The sequence below is a fragment of the Lagenorhynchus albirostris genome, chromosome 2 (genome assembly GCF_949774975.1).
Source record: "Lagenorhynchus albirostris chromosome 2, mLagAlb1.1, whole genome shotgun sequence".
Taxonomy (NCBI): Eukaryota; Metazoa; Chordata; class Mammalia; order Artiodactyla; family Delphinidae; genus Lagenorhynchus; species Lagenorhynchus albirostris.
In genome coordinates this window covers 41,987,860-42,009,624 of record NC_083096.1, presented here as the reverse complement: position 1 = coordinate 42,009,624, position 21,765 = coordinate 41,987,860, and the positions used below count along the sequence as shown (strand labels likewise).

General features: G+C 40.2%; 1 protein-coding gene across 1 annotated transcript in view; it reads right to left on the bottom strand.

Annotated features, from left to right (window-relative positions):
- Positions 1–13,132: 13,132 nt before the first annotated feature.
- The window catches only part of PROX1 (prospero homeobox 1), a 49,204-nt gene continuing 40,571 nt past the window's right edge, over positions 13,133–21,765 (bottom strand). Inside the window, exon 5 of the mRNA XM_060142135.1 lies at positions 13,133–14,266. Within this exon, the coding sequence (XP_059998118.1) occupies positions 14,081–14,266 (186 nt within the window). The 3' untranslated portion in view covers positions 13,133–14,080. The remainder of the gene's footprint in view (positions 14,267–21,765) is intronic.

The following is a 21,765-nucleotide window of genomic DNA, read 5'->3' as shown; positions in this document are numbered from 1 at the left end:
ACTGTTGTGGCCTCTCCCGTTGCGGAGCACAGGCTCCGGACGCTCAGGCTCAGCGGCCATGGCTCACGGGCCCAGCCGCTCCACGTTTCCGGACCGGGGCACGAACCTGTGTCCCCTGCATCGGCAGGCGGACTCTCAACCACTGTGCCACCAGGGAAGCCCCAGTTAATATCTTTTCTGATCACTCACCCTAAACTCTGGTCTTCCTAAATAAAGTTCCCCTGTCTCTTTCCTTACTTCTTCCTCATACGTGGTAGGGAACTGCAAACCCATTATCACACTGACCCAAGCAAAACACAGCATATGCTTTGGGTGTATTTGACGCCTCCCTCCCATCTATAACACCCACACCTACACACCACCTGGAGAGAGCTAGTTTTGAGGACAGTGCAGAGCTCACTCCTGTGTGTGTACCCTGCTTGTTTCCTTTTCCAGATGCTCAATTAGGGTGGATCTGGGCTGCTAAGTTGAGGGAAAAAAAGAAAGAGGAATAGGCCACCAATGGTGCATTACCGTGTCAATAACCGCCCTGTGGGGACAATCATGGCTCCCAGGGTTATCAGTACATCTTCCTACCTGAATTTCTCCTCCTCCTACTGTTTAGGAGCACATTCCATACCAGGCACTTCACACAACACATCTCATTTACTCCTCAGTTTGAGAGGTAGGTGTTATTTTGTGAAAGAAAGAATGGTGATTCAAAAAGACTAAAAGCCTAACAAGTCATGGATTAAGCTTCCGAGGCAGGTCCATCAGGCTCTGTGCCTCCTACTTTCTTCAGGAGTCCGTGACACCTGAGACCAGCTGGGTAGTGCAGACTGCCCACTGGAGAGCAAGACAAGACAGGGGATGCATCCATCCAGGGCAGGACCTTGATTCCCCTCTGAAGTGAAGGGCGCACTTTCCCTCTTTGCTTTTGTCTTGGTATGTAGGCCCCTTACAAACAAAAGTTGTGCTTGCTCACTAAAAAGAAACTCCAACATTACAGAAATCTATAAAGTAAATGTGACAATTACCCCCTCACCTAAACGCTTCCTTGCCCATTTCTACTTCTCAAAAGTAGCATTTACTATGGTGGTGGTGTGTGTATGTGTGTGTGTGCCTGTACACAAGCGTGCGTGAACTTTGTAGATATAGGTAGATAGATCAGCTGAAAAACAACACCAAAGCGGAGTCATGTTATATGACATATTCTCACATTTACTTGTAAAACTCAAGAACGTATTGTGGAAACTTTCCATTTCACTACATAGCTATCGCTCATCCTCAGATTTTTCGTGGCTGCGTAATATTCCATAGGCCATGGAATCAAAATACAAATCTTACCACTGAAAGCACAAATAAAGCTTTGGAGAAGCCAGATGCAATTTTTGTGTGGCTGTGAGGACATATTAGGGAAATGGTTATTCTTGGGGTCAGTTCTACCCAAGTTAAGTTCAGCTGAAAGAGGCATAAAGTAACACAATTCACTTTAACAATTCAGCTTGTGATGGATATTTAGTTTGTCTACCGTTTTCTATTATTACACACAATCCTGCAATGCGTATTTCTGAACCTGTCACATAAAATTTAGACATATTAACTGAGGTCCTCCCAGCTGCAAACCAGTATCTGTGACTTGTCCTCATTCAGTCACGGGCATGCACTGCTTCTAGAAGGGGCTCATGGAGCAAATGCAGAGAACAAAGAATCAAGGTTTTGACTTTTGAATTTTAAAATAGAGTCTTAAAACTCAGTGTTGAGACAATAGTCTTGACAGTAAAGGCTTTTAATTTGCCAGAGCCTAACTTTTTTGTGATAGAAAAGAGTGCTTTTAGTCTCAAAAATTAAGTCAAAGGAATCAAGGCGTAAAGCCTCATCCTCAACAAAGAACAGAGTGATAACAGATGAGGAGCCAGCCTGGCCCACCTTCACTGGTTGGAAGAAGTTTTCCTAGTCTAGGGGACAAAATGGCTAAGACAAGAGGCACTTAATCAGACCCTTTCCCTACAAAGGGGCCCTGCACCTTCTGTCCTGGGCTGAGCCTGGGGTTTGGGTGGAGGTGACAGAGCAGCCAAGTACGTTTGGAGTAAGAAAGAAGGGATTTGTATCTATGTGCTGCCTGGCACCTAGAGTATAGTAGCCATGCAGAAATGCCATGGGCCAACGTAGTGTGGCTCCATAGGGTACCTACAGACTTTATGAGTGCCAGGGGCAGAGAGCATAGACCTCAGAGTGACTTGAGAAAAGAGTCCAACATCCCTGTGTCCAGAGCCCTGATGGAAATATAATGGGGAAGAAAGTGAGCCAGTGAAGGCCTGAAGATGCCTTCGTGGAAAGTGGTAGGAACCCTGCAGGCCGGAAGCTCAATGCAGTAATAGCCATGTTAGCAAACAAAGGCTGGTGGCCTGATGACACCTTGGCATCAGAATTCTCAGGGCTCCTTGCTCAAGGATCAGAGGACCTGGCACTATTAAACACCAGCCAAGAACCAGAAGCCTCCTTCTCCTTGCTAATACCCAAGAGTTTAGATGCCATCCTAAGGGAAAGCAGCAGAAAGGGATGGAACTTCGTCTGAAAGTTGAGCACATCTGAAAGTGACTAGATTATTTGCTACCATCAGACAAAAAAGGAGCTTGAGGAAGAGATTAAGTTGAGTTATAGAAAAAAAGAAAATCACACATTTTAACCTAACTGAATATGTGCTTTTGTGATTCCTGTCTGCTTATGCACTCAGTTATTTCCATAAGGTTGATTGCTAGATGTGGAGCTGATGAGGCAAAAACATGCACGTTTAAAAAAATTAAGTATATTGCCACGTCCCTCTCCAAAGTTCTAAGCAATGGAAACTCTCATAAGCTTCACCAGATGGCCTGGGGTCAGTGCTGGCCAAGTCAATACTTCTTTAGAGCCTGGTATCTTATCCTTTCCTCTCATACTATAAACAAATAGGCTCTAATTTTAGGTCAATATTCCAGAAAATGAAAAAGTCATGATTCCTTTTATGTAGAAGAAATAGCCTATCTTTAATTAGCATTACTTTTCTGGATTTCTTTTCCTTTTTTTATTCTTTTTAAAAAAAATTATTGAGGGAAATCCTTAAAGCTCTACTAGATGAATCTGACTCTTTTAAAGACTCGGAGTTCCAAAAAGACATATTAAAATGAGACACGGCCTCTGAATTAGGCAACCTGGCAAACTGAAGTGGCTGAAAGAGCAAAGGCTACTTGGCCCTAATAAAAGAAAAAATTAGCTGACAGCTCCAATAAGATATATTTGTCTCCATTGTCATTAGAAGGTAGAAAAAACAAATCAGCATATCAGTAAACTTTTTCCTGCTTTTCACCCAGAAAATCAGTAAATCTGCGTCTTCCTTCATCTCAGTTTCATTACAAGCCCCGCTTGTTTATAGTATAGTATAGTATTTTATTTTTACTCTACTGGTGGATTGGAATTTACTTAGGAGTTTTGCAATTGTATTAATAAGTGTGAACTTCATAAAAAAATTGGGATATATATATATATATATATGTATAGATGTAGGTATCTGAACTGTTTATCCAATATTTTTAAATATTGAATAAAATTCACCCATAAACCTATGAGGCCGGGTGCCTTTGGAGGAGAAGAGATTATATTTGTTTTTGTATTGTTTTTTGGACAGCTTTTTCAATTTCTTTTAGGATCTCGGTTCTATTAAAACTTTTTACTTCTAGTGTAAATTTTGATACCTTCATTTTGCTTAGAGATGCATCCATCTCACTGAGATTTTTCACATATCTAACCATAATGTTGATTCTACAAATTCTTGGCTATTGAGTGGGGAAAAGATATAAATAATAGTTGGTAATCTATATATTATTCATAATTTTTTCTAGAATGCAGATACCCATACTCAGAGGCACATGCCCACACCATGCTTGGGTTCATGATCATTAACCTTGCTCTGTGTCAGACTTCAAGACTCTCTTGCTCACTGTCAGTTGCTGAGCAGTGAACAGGGATTTAGAGAAAATGTTTCTTCTGGTTACCAACAATTTTCATGTTGTGAATAATTGGAAATAGGACTATCGATTTTTGAAATTATTTCCCAACAGGTCAAGGGTAACAACAATGACAAGAAATCCATAGCTCCGATTTTCATGGTCTAGAGCTGCTCACACCAAGGAATTTCCGATACCAGCAAAGCACAGAGTACTGTTTGCACAAGCACTGGGGAAAACCCAGTGCTTTCTCCACCAGCAGATTTATTTGCAGAGACACAGGCATTTTTTCCAGGGTGGCTGCCAAACTATCTCCTGAGCCTGTCTAGCTAGCACCTGGGCCACCCATCAGGGGGCTTTGCAAATAATACCCTCCCCTTTGCCAGGGTAGAGGCAACCCTTGTGATTGTTTCAGCTTGTTGCGGCACCTTAATCTTTCTAAGCTGCTCCACTCCTATTCTGGGGCCTACCCAAGCATGGCTGGCTGGAGGTGGGGCTACATACAGCAGCTATAGGCCTGAGGCTGAGGGCAAGGGCCCCAGGAAACAGGAGACATGGGAAGAAACTTTCAGTTCCTGGAGAACGTCTGTGTTCTTCAAAATTTGAATGTCCTGGGAAGCTGCCATGGGTCTCTGTGTAGTTCTTAGATCACAATTGGAAAAAATACGGCAAGATGACAAAAGCCACCGGCTGGGGGAGAAGAAAGGGAACTAATGGTGATTCGGCAAAAAAACCCATGTGTCAGGCAGGCTCTGTGCTGTTTCTATAGTATAAAAATGATCTCTTTTTTTTGAAGGTTTGCTAGAACTCATAGAAGGTACTATTTTAATTTTCACATTCATCCTTAAAGATCTCTTACTCTACCCAATGAGTATTGTGTTGTTGTTTAGCAGAGCACTCCTTTCCTTATTTTGTTTTACCTTTTTAAAAAAATGTTTATTGTTATATTGTAAAATATACATAAAATAAAAGTTATGTTTTTAGCCATTCTTAAGTGTACAATTCAGTGGCAATAAGTACATTCACATGGTTCTGCAACCATCACCAATATCCATCTCTGGAACTTTTTCATCTTCCCCATTTGAAACCCCATACCCCTTAAACAATAGCTCCCCATTCCCTTCTCTTATCCCCTGGCAACCACCATCCTGTTTTCTGACTCTTTGAATTTGACTGCTTTTAGAACCTCATATAAGTGGAATCACACAGCATTTGTCTTTTTGTGACTGGCCTATTGCACTTAGCATGATGTCCTCAAGATGCTTCCATGTTACAACTTCTGTCAGAATTTTCTTCCTTTTTAAGGCTGAATAATATTCCATTGTATGTATATACCACATTTTTTTAATCAATTCATCTGTAAGTGGAAAATTGGGTTGATCCCACGTTTATTATTTTGTGTTTTTGTTTGTTTTTTCATTGATTGACTTTATCAGTAAGCATATATTTTTAAGATCTTTATTTTATATTGGAGTATAGTTGATTAACAATGTTGTGTTAGTTTCATGTGTACAGCGAAGTGATTCAGTTATACACATACATGTATCTATTCTTTTTCAAATTCTTTTCCCATTTAGGTTACTACAGAATACTGAGCAGTGTTCCCTGTGCTATACAGTAGGTCCTTGTTGATTATCTATTTTAAATACAGCAGTGTGTACATGTCAATCCCAAATTCCCAATCTATCCCTCCTCCCCACCCTTCCCCTCTGGTAACCATAAGTTCGTGGAACTCCTTTCTTTAAATGAAAGTTTGACAGAACTTACTTATTGAATTTAATACTCACATTCATACTTAGAGATTTGTTCTATTATACCTGGTGAGATCATTGTCATTTTAAACAGGGAACACCCTTTTTTAAAAATGAACATTTTATTGCACCCCAATATAAAAATAAAGCTCCTTTGGTTAAAAGAGGTCCCAATTTGGTGGCCCCTGAGATAATACCCATTACCCTAGAGATCTCGGGAACAAAAGTCACTGAGTTATATTCTCTTTAAAATTTCTTCAGCACTAGTTATTTTCCTATCTAACCAGAAAAATAAATCAATGTCCAGTGGTGGAGAAGGGTCCCTCCTTCTGAATGATTTTGGAGACATTCGGAAGGACTCTATGAAAACGGGCAGGAAACAAATCCTGCAGAGAGAGAGGAAGGGTGCCCAGACAGATGACACTGCATTCAGGCAAGGTGTAGCCATGAGTGATACGGCTCAAAGGGCCTGGCCTTGTGTTTGGTGGGGAAGGCCTCCAGCCCCTAATCACTCAGGCGTCCTTGGCCCTAATATGAAAACGTAAAATGCACCATGTATTTTTTAGTGCCTATACCACTGGAAGAGGAACACACCAAGTCAGTGATTTCTTCATGTTACCTTTAGTAGATGCCTCAGTCCCCATGCACAGAGGAAGGGCTGGGGCCACACGAGAGCATTAAATGCTTGGCAGGGGGCAGAGGCACTTACTGAGGGGAGGATAGATCATGAACAGAGAGAAACAGATCCAAAGTCACACTTGGCCAACTTCAGAATTTTGCCCTTGTCTCGCCCTGCAACTTAAATTCCCTTTCTTATGAGAAGCGAAAACATCTTGACAAACTTTTTTTTTTCTTTTGGCATGTAGAAATCCTTCGGAGAAAGTCAATATGGTGGCTGCACTGATTCTAAGAATCCTTTAGCCTTTTATAATTCTTTTGAGTCTCCTGGACACTCAAGGGTTACGTGTCATGCCCTGGGGTCCCAGGGAGGCCACATAAAGGTTTTTAGAAATGAATTGATTGGAGGAAGGTCTTCTGACACCCAAGGCAGTGCTCTCTTTATTTTCCTTTAGTTAGAAAGGTTACCCCTTAGGTTTTTTCCTCCACAGTATTGACCCTCCCTCCAAAGGGTTATATTGCTTGTGGGGCGTGGGGGACATGTGTGGCACAATTTATCTCTTTAGTAATCTTTCACCATTTTGCTTAGATATCATATCAGCTGTTTTCTAAAATTGTATGAGCTCTTTTCCTTTATAAATACCTCCCTTGTATTTTATGCCTTCGAGAGTGTTCATAGACCCCAGAAGTTGGTAACACACAGTAAATATTTGATGTTTTCCTATGACTTGTATTCAGGGACATCTATCCCTCACCTTAGCATGTGTGAGTAAATTAATTGTAAAAATGTGACGATCTTTAGCTGTTAGTCTTTAAGAAAAACGTGTAAATCATTTATGATGATAAATGGAGGTACCGATGAATAAAATTAACCTTTTCTTTACTATTAGTTGGTGAAACTTATCCCTTCAAGTATAGCAAGGGTACTGCCAGGCATCAAGACAGACATATGTGGAAAAAGTTTTGTGATCAGAGTTCAGATCAATGTTAAGAAGGATGGTATATATTATTCTGGACTAGTACCGTCAGATAATTTGTCACAAAAGCAATGATTTGAAGCTAACATTTTAAATAAACCTCCTCTCAGAAAACATTACCACCTGCTGTAACTTCTTAGTGATTTAGTCTCTCCCTGGATTATCCAATCTGATTTAAAGCAGATTGGTGTTAAATAAGTATCAGAAGATGGGAGTCATTACATTACCACAAATGCCTTCTTCCTTTCAAGAGCAGGTAGAAGGGAGCTGGGGGGAATTCCCTTTTTTCTCCAATCAGGGAATAAATATTTTGGCCTAGAGGGACACAGGCATACTCTTTTGCACAATTTAGTTAGGAAGACTGGAATTTAAGTTTGTGCCATTGATAGAAAAGAGCTGAAAGTGGAAAAGTACTGTTAGCACTTAATAGTTTCGAGATTGCATTGGTTCTAAGCACCCTCATGACAACAGGGTCAAAATACCAAGTTTTCATCATTGAGGGGAAAAGCAAATGAAGCCATCTGAGAGATGAAGACTCACTGAACAATAATATGGCAGACGGAAAGGGAGGTGCAGCTGTGAATGACATTTAATAGGGTCAATGATTTCTGCTGATTCTTCATGCTCCTGATTGGAAGATAAAGGAGACATGATTTTAAACCAAAGCAAAAGAGATAAAGAAAAATTTCAAAAGCCATACAACCAATGTTCTTAGTATGAAACACGCTGCCAGTCATGTTAAAGGAACACTTGAGAAAGGTTTTGAATTTACATTAGGACTTAGTTCTGAGTTCAACCAAGTAGAAACAATACATGCTCTCACTCCCCATATTTCAAATAATATATTTACCATTCTGTGATTTTGGGGACCATGTTTCCTTGTTCTTCAAATCGTGAGACATTAGCAATCGTTGAACTGAATTTAGCTCACAACATTGTTTTGAACCAAAATGTTTGTTGTTTTTAAATTTTGAGGGCTAAAGTTAAATCTGGGAGAAGAGTTTTCAGACAGAAATCTAGCCATTTACTACACACGTCTGAAATAAAAAAGATCATTTCTAGGAGTTGCATGCATCGATCCTAGGTTTGTATCAACATAATTAAGAATTGCAATAAAAAGAAAACTCCAGGGAATTCCCTGGCGGTTCAGTGGTTAGGACTCTGTGCTTTCACTGCCAAGGGCACGGGTTCAATCCCTGGTTGGGGAACTAAGATCCTGCAAGCTGCGTGGCCAAAAGTAAATAAATAAATAAAATAAAGCGCCAAGTGTGGGGAGAGAAAGGAAAACTCCATCACTGATATTACAGTCACAACGAGCCTGCTGTCCTACAACTGGACACAGGTCCAAAAACTAAATGTCACATGTTTAAAAAAAAATCAAACGGCACTGAGCTTGTAATGTATATTTTATTTTGCACAAGCTTGCATATATACTGCACATACATTCAGTTTAAGAGAAGATGGAAGGCACACAAGGCAATTGGACTACTGTATCCTTTAAGTGGTACAAAGCAAAAGGTAAAAGTTTGGAGAGTATACAAAAGCTTAAACACACAAAGAAAAACCCCCTTCCCACCCTTCCCCCCACAACTATTTTTTTTTCCTGTTTTAAAATTTAGTAGCTGCCAAACTAAACTTTTTACTTTTACTTTAAAATCAATTGTCTACTGCACCTTTTTATTTACTTTTTAATATGGACAGGGAGTCTCATTGTTTTTTTATCATATCAATTAATATTACAGTACATCCTTGGTAATACAAAATTGTACACCTTCATCAAATAAATTAGGATAAATTAAACCAATAAATTATGCAAAGTCTTCAGAACAATAGACAACAACAAAAATCCACAATTGAAATTGCCTCTAGCTAAAAAAAAAATCAAAAATTGACTTTATCAGTTCAGTTATTGTACTATATTCAAATCAAAGGGTCTTTATTACAAAAAAAAAGAGCTTAATAATGCTATTTACAACATATTGCTAAATAATATAAAGGCAGTGTTTTGTCACGGTTTATACTATATACATATGAGAAATGGCTGGGACAATATTGGGGGAAGCCAGGACCTTTGATTTTTCTGGGTATTGCTGAGACCAACCCCAAATACATTTGCTTTTCTAATTCTAATTTTGAAGTGGTAATATACAATTTTAAACTGCTTTTCCCACCTATGGAGAATATCTGAATATTTTAAAAATAAAGGATGAAGCCATTTTCACAAAAGCGGGCCAGTCTGTTTGCCTTTTCTGTTCATGTCTGTGCATTTTCGGGGGTGTCAGGTTTGAGAGAGGGCTCAGTTGAAAAGACTCAAAGTCCAGATGCTTCCAGATTCCGTTATATTCTTAGAAGGATGATTATAAGAAGATGCAAAGGTTAAATACCAGTTTTGATCCCAGCTCTGAATATGAGCATTTTAGCTTTAGTCTTATGGATGGTTTACAACCAACAGATCTACAGAAAACAAAACTGCATTTCCTTCAACATCACATGTAAGTGCAATACAGTAACTGCTTTACTCACAGAAACCAGTTACGTTCTTTTAAGGGGAGCTTTTTGAAAACAATGCTTCTTGTAATTTGCAAACACAGAGTTTGTACCAGAACGAAACATTTGTACTATTCACACCAATGAAGATTCTATAATATACATGGCAAAGAGATTCTGCTCTGTCCTCACATGTACACTGCTTCTTTCAGGGGAGTCTGTAAACCACTTTTTCTTTGATGAATTTATGATTGCTTCTGGGGGACATCTTATTTTTAAAGCCCCCAGATCTTTCGCTTTATGACTTAATATTAACCTGTATGTGTATGCATGTATGTGTGTGTGTGGGGGGGAAGGGAGGTTACGTACTAAATGTCTTCATGTACATAGAAAAGAAATTTCATAAATTTACAGAAACTGCATTACCCTTGCCCTTGACATCTGATGAAAGAGACTGTTATCTTTTAAAAGTAGAGAGCAGGATTTTCAAGAATGCTTTCAACTGTCTATACAGTCACTGAAGTGTTCCTAATAAATTCAACAGATGTTGTGAGAATGTAGTTATTTATTAAAATCTCATGTCTTACGTAACAACAGCCATGAGGTTAAATATTTACATTGCTTTATAAAAGTTCCCCTCTTGCTTTAGTGTTTTTGTTTTGCTTTTTTTTGTTGTTTTTAAAATTTTTTAAAATGATATTCACCCACATCCCTAGCACAGCAACAAAGATTCTGCAAACATAAAACACTTTAATGAAATAATACTTGGAGGCACAAAGCAAACTTCAGGAATATGTGGGTGAACATTTCCTTAAATAATGACTACATTCTACCATCTTCCACGTTGTTTTACCATTTAAAGTGAAATGTCCTCATTAAACAGCCAGAGATACAGTAAGAATTAAATGTTTTGTTGTTGCAAATAGAACATTCTTTTCACAAAACATAACAAATGCCTAAAATAGGTCCTTAAATCTAGATAGGAAAAGGTAAGCTTTCCACTTCACACGCATATATATATGTATATTTTTACATGTGTGTATATGTGTGTGTTTTTATGTTCACACATCTGCACACACATATATAGCACATGGTATGAAATATTGCTTCTATACTACTTTTCATTAGGCTAAGAAAACACAAGATTTGCACCACAGTTACAAAAAATTGGCTTCTACAAGAATTTTCAAAACTCGAATGCTGCTCAAACAATTGAGGAAAAAATAATTTGCGGTATCAAACTGTTCTAAAAATTCTCTTCTTCAAAAACGTATTCTCCTGCTTTGTTTTAAAAAGACACAAAATATGCATAGCTATCAACGTTATGTCAAACAGCCAGAAAAAAAATCTAGTGTTTATTGCAGCTGTAGTAATTGGAAATAAAGTCAAAAAGATGAAATCGAAAGCCACAGAAGGCACAAGAACAATTGTACTTGTGGGAAAAAACTGGAATTTTGAAGGATTTTTAAAAATCCCCCCGCTGGTGCATTTAGGTCTAGGCACAGACTATAACCTCAAGTGTAGATGCAAAAATAATTTAGGGTTAGCAGAAAATAAGTGGAAATGTGGTATTTAAACATGGACTTTAGACTTTGTTTCCCTATGTAAACTGTCCCTAGTCCTTCACCCTCCCACCAGAGAAAGTGAACTTTCTACCAAGTCGCCAATTTTTACTTGGTGAGAGTTGAGCTAAGATTGGAAAGATGGTGTTTTAAAGAAAACTTGTTAAATAGGAGTTTTGAGAGATAGGCTTTTGTCATTTTCCAGTGCACTGGGAGGCACAAGATTTTATGATGGTGAAAGAGAAAAGAATCACCTAAAAGCAAAACGATTGAGTTCTGTTTCCAGGATAATGAGGTGAGTTTCTCCTCACGCTGCAATTTCTACTCTGAAACAATTTCTATGCCTCAGTGAACATTGAGAGGATATTATTGTAGATAAGTGCATCAACATTTGGTTGCGAACACACGTTTTTGCTTAATACGTCAGGAATCAATACTGAATTTGCCCCAGGTCAGGAAGATACTAGCAATCTATCTTTATAGGTGAAGACATTACGGTTTTGCCTTTTACCTTGCAAATGGCAACACAATGGTGATGTGAATTACACGGGAACAGCAAAGACCCAGTTCTGTGCTGATGTGAACAATGAATGTCATACTCTTGGGCGTGAAGCAAGGCGAAAGAGTGTGACCACAAGTTGAGATTGCTTCCCTACTTTGTGCTGATTGGATTTTTTTTTGGGGGGGGGGGTTTCATTTTATTCCAATGTGATGATTATCCAAACACTTTTTTTTTTCCAAACAAGCCGGAACAAGAACAAATTGGCTCTCATGGTTCTGTGTAGGAGCCTGCGAGCTGGGCGATGTGTTTGGCTGTGGGTGCAGAGTGAGGCCCAGGGTGTTCCAGCCTGGGCCACTGCACTCTGTCCACACCGCAAGAGGCCACGTCTCCTGAATGACGCAGGCATCACAGGACCGCGCCGTTTAACTTAAAGTCAGCAGGTTTTAAGGCTTTGTGCTGACAATAATTGCCTTCATACATTCCTGTCCATCAGCAGAATTTATAAATGATGTTAAATTACAGCGATTGGGTCACCTAGTTACATGGGTCAACCTGCAGTCTCCAAAGTCAAATGTAATTTTTATAAAAATCAAGGAAAAAACGATATTTATGTTGTATACGATCTAAATACCAGTTTTTTTTGTTTTTTTTGTTTTTACTTTGTCACTTTAGGAGATGTAGATCAAGTTACCAAAGGGGAGGGAGGGTTCTGGAAAACACTATTAGAATAAAAAAGGAATTCTTACTGCATCTGCACACAAAACCCATCTAAGAAAACAAGTGTGAATGCCATACGGCTTTTTAAAAGCAAGTACGGGACTTTGTACACCTTTGAAAAACTGGAAAAACAAAAAAGAAAAAGAAAAAAGAGGAGAACCATTGAAGAAAGCATGAAATAGCAGCTAGCTTTCTTATGTGTGCTGAAATTGTGTCTTTTGGGGTAACTCCCAAACTCTCCTATTCTATACACTCTTCACGTTTTGGTCAATTACTAGCTTCTGAATTAGAAGAGACTGTATCAATTTCTTTAAAACGCTGTACCTAAAATGAAGAAACACTTAAAAATTAGACCGTCACCACTTTGAATATCCATCAGGGTAGAGTGGAAATGTATAGGAAAATAGGTCATTCTCATATGTACTCCTCTCAGGAGGGGAAGATCGAGTCAGCTAGCAGCTGTTAACAAACTTCTAGTGTAGGCAGGAATTTTATGGTCAAGTTGGGATGTCCTTTATTCCTTACCATAGAAAGGAATTCAGAAAATAGTGTTTTTTGAAAAAAGAAGTGTTAAATATTAAACAGAAATGATAATGCTTTTAAACCACATAAACAAAGTTGAGCAAAGAATAAATTTGAAACTTATGTGCCTTTTAGTATCTGAAGCAAGATAAATAGAAAATGATAACACGTTATAGGGGTTTTTCTGTATGAAGAACGATAGATACTTACTTATTTCCAAGAAGAACCTATTGCAAAATTTCGAGAGGTGACTAGAAATCACATGAATTTCCAGTCTCATTTTGAAAGAGTCAGTTTTGTACAAAACTGCTTTGCCTCCAAAGAAAATGGTACTAGCTTGTGGCGTTTGCCATTTCTCTTAGGAAAGACTTGACGGTTAGTGATTATGTTTCTTTTTAAAATTTGACCTTTTGGGGTACTTGTGAAAAGTGAGTTGTTCATCTGCCACTGGCATTATTTTTAAATGTGTGATAAAAAGCGACTTACTGAGTTCAAACCAAACAAAATAGTTAAGTTTATCAAGTGGTTTCATTGAGTTTTCTGACCTTCTCAGCAGTAAAAACAAGAGACACATCACTGACTACAGAGTAGTGCTGTGTCACGGGTCTCCCTCTGCCAACCGCCATGAGCAATAAACCATCAATCCAGCAGAAGCATCTTTTAAAAATGCCCTTCCTTGCTAATATAGACTTTACACACGTCAACATTCTTTTTCCCTGAAAATTAACCCTATTTTAAGTCTCCAAATGTTAAGGGCCTTGGGCAAAAGTAAACTAAAGGCGGAAGGAAAAGAACCATCCCCTTGCAATGGAAAACAGAAGAAAATGAGAGAAAGATGATGAGGAGGGATTACCAGCTGATTTTGTAACACATCCATGCCTCCCATACACATATATATGAAATCAAAATCTAGACACGGATAACTTGGACATCCAAAGGGGACTGCTACTATTCATACATTCGAAAAGAGTTGTTGAAATTTCTACTCATGAAGCAGCTCTTGTAGGCAGTTTGGGGATTTGAAAATCTCAGGGACTTCACTATCCAGCTTGCAGATGACCTTGTATATAGCCTTCTTCCAGGAAGGATCAACATCTTTGCCTGCGATAATGGCATTGAAAAACTCCCGTAATGTGATCTGCGCAACTTCCAGGAATCTCTCTGGAACCTGCTGATACAAGGAGACAATGGCATTAATAAAGTTTTCAGTTTCAAGTCTCCAGTTCTTCAAAGGAAATTGAGCTAAGTTCTTTCTTTCAGAAAGGGGCTTACATGGCACCTGCATTTTCTAAAAATGGCCGGCCTCTATTCTCTTATGTAAAGTCGTTATATATAGTAGCATTGTAATGTGGGGTTGACAGCTTTATAGAGTTTTAGAAAAAGACTTGCGCAAAGGATACATGCAGAACTACTGAAAAACTGGGATTCCACTGTGAATATCTGAGTAGAAAAAAGGCGACATACTGTTGGGATTCCTCACTTCATTAAATAGGTGTATTCCAGAAGCAAGTCGCCACCTAATCGTTCAGAATTTGAATCATATTTCCATTATGAAAACAAAATGTGTTCTCAACAGTAGAATAATAATTGGCCTTTGATATAAACTAAACTAAACCCACACTATAGATGAAGATAGCAAAAATCTTAGTTTCCTGCTTGTATCAGAGGATTGTTGACCCAGATGTTAAACTGTATATTAAAATAATCTGCACTATAAAGTACAGGCATACCTTGCTTTATTGCGCTCTGCTTCACTTTATTGTGCTTCCTACATAGTGCGTTTTTTACAAATTGCAGGTTTGTGGCAGCCCTGTGTGGAGCAAGTCTATCGACGCCATTTTTCTAACAGTATCTGCTCACTTCATGTCTCTGTGTCACGTTTTGGTAATTCTCGAAATATTTCAAACTTTTTCATTAATATTATATTTGTCATGGTTATCTGTGATCAGTGCTCTTTGATGTTACTATTGCGAAAAGATGCAACTCAAGGCTCAGATAACGGTTAGCATTTTTAGCAATTAAGTTTTTTTTTTTTTTTTTTGCGGTATTCGGGCCTCTCACTGTTGTGGCCTCTCCCGTTGCAGAGCACAGGCTCCGGACGCGCAGGCTCAGCGGCCATGGCTCACGGGCCCAGCCGCTCCGTGGCACGTGGGATCTTCGCGGATCGGGGCACGAACCCGTGTCCCCTGCGTCGGCAGGCGGACTCTCAACCACTGCGCCACCAGGGAAGCCCAGCAATTAAGTATTTTTAATTAAGGTATGTACTTTTTAAGACATAATGCTATTGCACACTTGATAGACTACAATATAGCATAAACATAACTTTTATATGCACTGGAAAATCAAAATATTTACGTGACTCGCTTTATTGCGACATTTGCTTTATTGCGGTAGTCTGGAATGGAACCTGCAATATCTCTGAGGTACGCCTGTCCTCTATGTACAAAAAGAGTAAGATAATGATACTAACACTGAATCCCAAAATACAAAATTTGTACTGAATCTTAAAATCCTACATTGGAAAATACTTTACCTTGAGATTAGAATTGCTCCATGAGAGAGTGATTTATGCAGCCGATAGCAATAATAAAACCCCACATTTTTGGACTGCTTATTATGTGTCAGGCACTGTGTTATGTACTGAATGTGAATTATGTCATTCAATTCCCCCATCTCTGTGATTATTAACCCCATTTTACAGTGAGAAAATGGAGGCTCAGAGAGACTAAGGGAATCGTTCAAAGTCATTGTACTCTAAGATAAACATTCTTCAAATATTCTTTTCAGAATCCCTATCTGTTAATCCTTTTCTCCCAGAGCAGTGAGTATATATGTGGGTGTTTTTTGTGTTTGTCTATTAATTATTTATTAATAGTTGTTTATTTAATAGTCTAATCTCTTGTCTAGGGAAAGGAATAGCTATTGATGTACTTATTCAGTATTCTTTGTAAGTTACATGGTAAAGCATGGCCTATCTTTCCCCACAACAAGGAAATGGATTCACAGAATCATTCCATGTACTCATAATTTTCCAAATACACACTGACACTCTGTAGATTTCTTTTAGTGGGGTACTTATACATTAATAATGTTTTATTTTTACAATAAGTACAGACATACGAGCAAGTAAAATGCACTGCAGTTATATGTGTAGACAGACCTGTCTACACATATACAAGAGGTATATATTTTCATCTTCGTTCACACTTGCCCCTCGCCAAAGTAAAAGGGAGGGATTGTCATTTTGAACACATTTGATCCCTTTCTCCATGCCTTTTCTCAATTTGTGCAGTGGACCTTTTTATAATGACAGTAACTGTTAAAGAAAATGAAAAAGATACCAGACATCCCTGTCTTACATATTTGGAGTTGGACAAAGAAGTTCAGTGCATCCCATGGCAAGTCACTTGTCCTTTGAAGGAAACCTAATAACACCCCAGAAAAAAAGGACCCCCATCTGGGGCTGATCAGAATCTAGAACAAGTGAGAAGTTTGAGAAGCCCCTCCCAAAGATATTGGCTAGTTTCTTAGGACACAGTCCCCACCACTGCCTGGAAAATCATGGAAACATCACCTTGTCCCCCATGGATGTGCAAACCCATATACCCCAAAGGCCATTCCCTGCTGAAAATTCATCTGTATTTTTAACTGAACTTTGATGATTTTCTCCCCAACCTCCTGCACATACATGAGTATTTGTGGGATGGGAAGGGCCTGGAAGAGCAATCACCCCTCCTAGTCACCTTATACTAAATAAAAAGTCAAAAAATAAATAAATAAAAAGAAATTTAAAAAAAGGGCCTTCCCTGGTGGCACAGTGGTTGAGAGTCCGCCTGCCGATGCAGGGGACACGGGTTCGTGCCCCGGTCCGGGAGGATCCCACATGCCGCGGAGCGGCTGGGCCCGTGAGCCATGGCCGCTGAGTCTGCGCGTCCGGAGCCTGTGCTCCGCAACGGGAGAGGCCACAACAGTGAGAGGCCCGCGTACCGCAAAAAAAAAAAAAAAAAAGTCATTAAGCATCCCTTTTGAGTACTCCTCCCTCTTCCCCAAAGATGATCCTTCACATTTTATCAAATGGGCATTACTGAGAGAGGGATTCTGGCTGGAGAACAGTTATGCAGTGCAACTACCCACTCTAACTACTAGGTTTGGGAGCTGTTAGCCAAATGCTACAGAAACATCATCAGAGTGGTTTTCCTGCCCATTAGCAACAGATCCACGATGAAGATCTATGTTCCTTGAACACTTGGGGATGCGGCCTGGCCTGGCGGAGAGCTGCAGGGACAGAGGGTATGGCAGCGGCTCCAGATGAAGTCCCACCCACTCCAAGGACCCCCCAAGAGATCTGGGGAGCCAGGGACCAAGGGAGCAGGGCTGATGTTTAAGACAGTCAGAGGAGGGAGGTGCGTCCAGAACGGCATCAGCCCTGGAGGAGGGAAGAAGCGTAGTTCTAGGGTTTGCCTGAGAGCAACTCGAAGTAATTTCTTTGGAGGCGCGTGTAGCCTCCACCCTGTTATTCCTTATCATTCGCCATGCTGGTTACTGGATTTTAGTGCGTCTTATCCTGTTTTAAACATTCATTCCTTTTGGCAGTAATCTTGGGCTGTCCTTTAACATCTTTTGTATTTGTGTCTTCATGTTATTTACCTTTTCACCTACTTATTTCTAGATGTAATGAATGTATCATAAGATGTCTTTAGAGAGGAAGTCCTGGCTTCTATTCTGCGTATCCCTCACCATGCTTCACAGAGTTCTTTCGCATCATCTTTGATAAACCGTTCATAATGAGACCCTGCCTTCTGCTTTGTTCTACACTGCGCTAGAGTCACACTTACCTTCTCCCTAAATACTGAAACAAAAAAGGAATTTTAAAGTAAGGATAGAAAACAGAATTTAAAGACTTGAAATAGATCTCAGAACTGATTTTATAGATGAAGAAACAGATTCTGTGAGGTGAAGAAATTACGAGATGAAGAGACTCACGTGAAACAACGTATCCAGGTGTCTTTCCATTAAACCGTGCTGGTTCCTTTTTAATGCAATGTCCTACTTAGAAGAGGCATCAAAACCTTGACAAGCTGTGGATCTGTGGTTTAGAAAAACCACGGAAGAGCTAGTAACTTCAAAATAAGTGCAAATGACACAGAAGATTCCCAAGAGGAGACTACGGTTATTGGTTTATGTTTGGGAAGGGATGAATTCTTTGCAAATGGTTTGCTAATTTCTTGCTTACTTTGAGGCAATACTCATGCAATGGATTGGGCTAGGTAAAAGAAAGTTATAATGAGATCCTCTAGTACTAGAGCAATTAATCTTTCTTTGGTGGCTCCAGAGAGGTAAACTGATGTGTAGCAACTGAGCTGAGTGCCAAGGAATCCCATCCACAGGTAGAACTATCACCCATGAGAAAGAGACCCTTACCTCTCTGCCAGAAAAGTTTCCCCAACTCCATTTAACAGAGTAAGGGGCGGGGGAGTCCTTTCTGATGTTTTTGGGGGGGTATCTTCGAATTCAGGGTTATGAGAATGGTGTTGCCCATATTTTTTCAGTACCTCTTCACACCTAATGGATTTCCAATCACTAATAAACATCTGCAGAAAATCCCTTAGTGACAAGTAATCCCTTATCTAGGTTTCTTTTAATAGAACCCAACAATCTGCAGAATGAACCCTAGAGTTATCTCCTCAGCATCAGGTGGCAACAGTCAATCAAGTCCCTGGAATGCAAGACAATGCAGGCCGCTGGGAGGGGGAGGGAAGGCCGTGCCTTTGGACATGCCACAGGGGAAAAACAAAAGGCTTCCAAAGTCTCTGGCTGGGACTCTGAGGCTATTGTGGGAGTGCTGAGTGTTCTTCAGGAGAGGAGAGTGGAAACTTTGCTTTGATAAAAGGCATCCCAATATAGGAACCTCACCCCAAATGGTCTTGCCTCTCCTTGCTCTGATATTTGGAGGAGAATATCACTGCGGGGAGGTACTTGAATGCACTCATATATTTCAAGGGCGTTGGCTATCAGCATCCTCCCATTTCACCACAATTGTTTGCACTTGAGTCTCCTCAGAGCACATGAGGGCCCCGTGGGCTTAGATGAAACGGGAGAAATGGGAGGATGTTTTCCAGTCTGTCAGCCCGTGCCCGAGTTGCCCATATGTGCGCGCAAGGTGCGCGCGCACGCACGGTGTGTTGGTTGAGTGGTTGTTTTGCTGTTCTTTTTTTTTTTTTTAATCAGAATGAGTGGCAAAGACACGTTTTCCCCCCGTCTTCCTCCTCCTCTTCCCAGTTGCTTTACCTTCAAGGATGATTTGTTTTATTAAACTGACTGTCCCTAGCCTCTGCAGTACATAATAAAAGCCTGACATAGCAGGCTGCCTGCTTTCTGTGTCCTGCAGACACTCATCATAAGTGTCAGGACATACCAAGGTTAGCGGTCACTGGAAGTGTGCTCACTGGCCCAAACCTTGCCAAACGCTCTTGGCAGATGAATGAATGTCACAGAGAATAGAAGGGGAATTACAAAGGTTAAAAAGAAGACAGCCTCTCCTATTTTCTGGAGATAGAGAAGCTGATTTTTCACACCTCGGAAACATCCGTAGGCTCATCCATCAGCCTCTTGCAGGGGACCTAAACCCTGCCCCTTTCACAGCTCCCCGTGGATACCTTTCCATCCTCCATCCCCTTTAAAAACTGGTCCGCTGGCCGAATTTCATCAGTGGAATGATCTTTGCTGAAATGGACAGAAAACAAACCAGGCATTGACCTCTCTCCCTGGCCCCTCCCCGATAACCAACGGCTCAAATAGCTTATCAAGCGAATCAATCAGTAGATTACGATCTTATCAAGAGAGATCATCTTTTAAACTATTTTTCTTTTTCAGACTTCAGTGGGGAAATGGAAAAGGAGACATATATATGGGCAGAAGTGGCTAACTGATGGGAAAGTAAAATCCTGGCTAGTATTTTGGTGAATTAGTTTGCGTGTGGGTTTTCTTTCTTCATTTCTCCTCCATTTAAAAAAAAAATACTATAAAAGGGCAATAAAATGCTGACTGTAAGAAGACCATGTCAAGGAGAAAAGGGTACTGGTATTTTGGATACTCTTCACTGCTCGCCTTGGAGAGAGAGTTATTCTTGTCACAAACCCTTTTGTCTGCATCTGCTGACTGCTTGCCTGTAGCCAGCAGCATACTTTAACTGTTTTGTCACCTCCTAACATCACATGCATCAGCTGTTGGGCTTTTGTTACGGGTATTGTAGAACTAATCCGCTGTGGCTGGTCTACTGTGCAGTAAATAAAACAGAAACGGGCTTCTCAGACAATTCTGCATGAATATTTCAGATGGCTTTTACAACTCCGATTCACAAAATCAAATAAATAAATAACTCCCACAGTCCCCCGCCCCGGCCTCTACCCACACAGAAACAAAACCCCTCAAACTAGACCCAGATGCCTCCAAGTCAACTGCATTGAAGGCACTGACTTGAGCCTTCAAGCAATTGTTTGAGTGAAGTTGAAAGAACAGCGATCTCTAAACTTCAACACTGTGGTGTTTGTATTTCTTATTAGAGTTAAACACGTCTGATTCCGAAAACTGGGTAAGAGGCTTTGAAAATCTCGAGAGCTACTTTTCTCCTTGGGCTTTCTAAAAAAAGATGTCATGCCATCAGTAGTATATAGTTAGAGTTGCCCTATCAAATCGCTTTTGTTGTTTCCATCTGCATTTTCTTCCCTTCCACTCATCTGAAAGGGGTCAGAGGAAGATGCTTGTGCATCTAATTCATCCTAAGAGCCTTTCCAAAATGTTTAACCTGTACTGGAGCACAAAAGGAAAAGCAAACTTTGGGCCAGGATTTTTGCAACTGAATTGACGTCGTGAGTTCTCTTAAGGGATAAATAATGTACTAACCATAACCATATACAGTGAGGCATTTTTCTAGACAACTTCTAAGTGTCTTTGGAGAAGTTAAAAAGAAAAAGGGCATCTGTACGCGGCTGCGTGCATGTGCTCACACACAAACATCAAGATCCTAGGAAAGGAGACAAAGTTGAAGTACTTTCCCGAGCATTCATTCACCCTAGTGTGCACGTGATTCCTCTAAACAAACTCTCCCATCCCTGATGTTTGTTAAGTAAATATTGATCAAGGAGAGACATATCTCCTGACGGCAGTGGCACAAACTGGGGACTTAGACTGCAGACAGAGTGGACTTAAATGGATAAACTCAGATGCTTTAGTAACTCCTCATTGAGATTATCAGACAAAAAGGGAAGGACAGATACGTTATTGCTGTTCCCCTCCACTGTCTCACTCTCACTGAATTCTCCTGCCAGAGGTGGAAGAGGGGAATCGCGGAGCTATGAAAGATAGTGACAAGATGCTGCGACTAGCGGGTCTCCCTTAGCAGTCACACACGCATTTATCCTGCGTGTACAGCCGGGGACTAGCTGGCCCTTCAGAAGGGCAGACAGGGTGCAGGGGATGGTGAGATTGTGTTCCAATGCCCTCTCATTATGGGGAAGGATTGGATGGGAAAACAGGCACGAATGGGCTTTGTATCCAAATGTATCCAAATAGTATCCAAATGTAAGGTGGGGGTTAGAACCTTAAGGAGGAGTCCATCCACTTCCTAGGAGCCAGTTCACTGTGATTATTAAGTGTATGCAAAGCAGT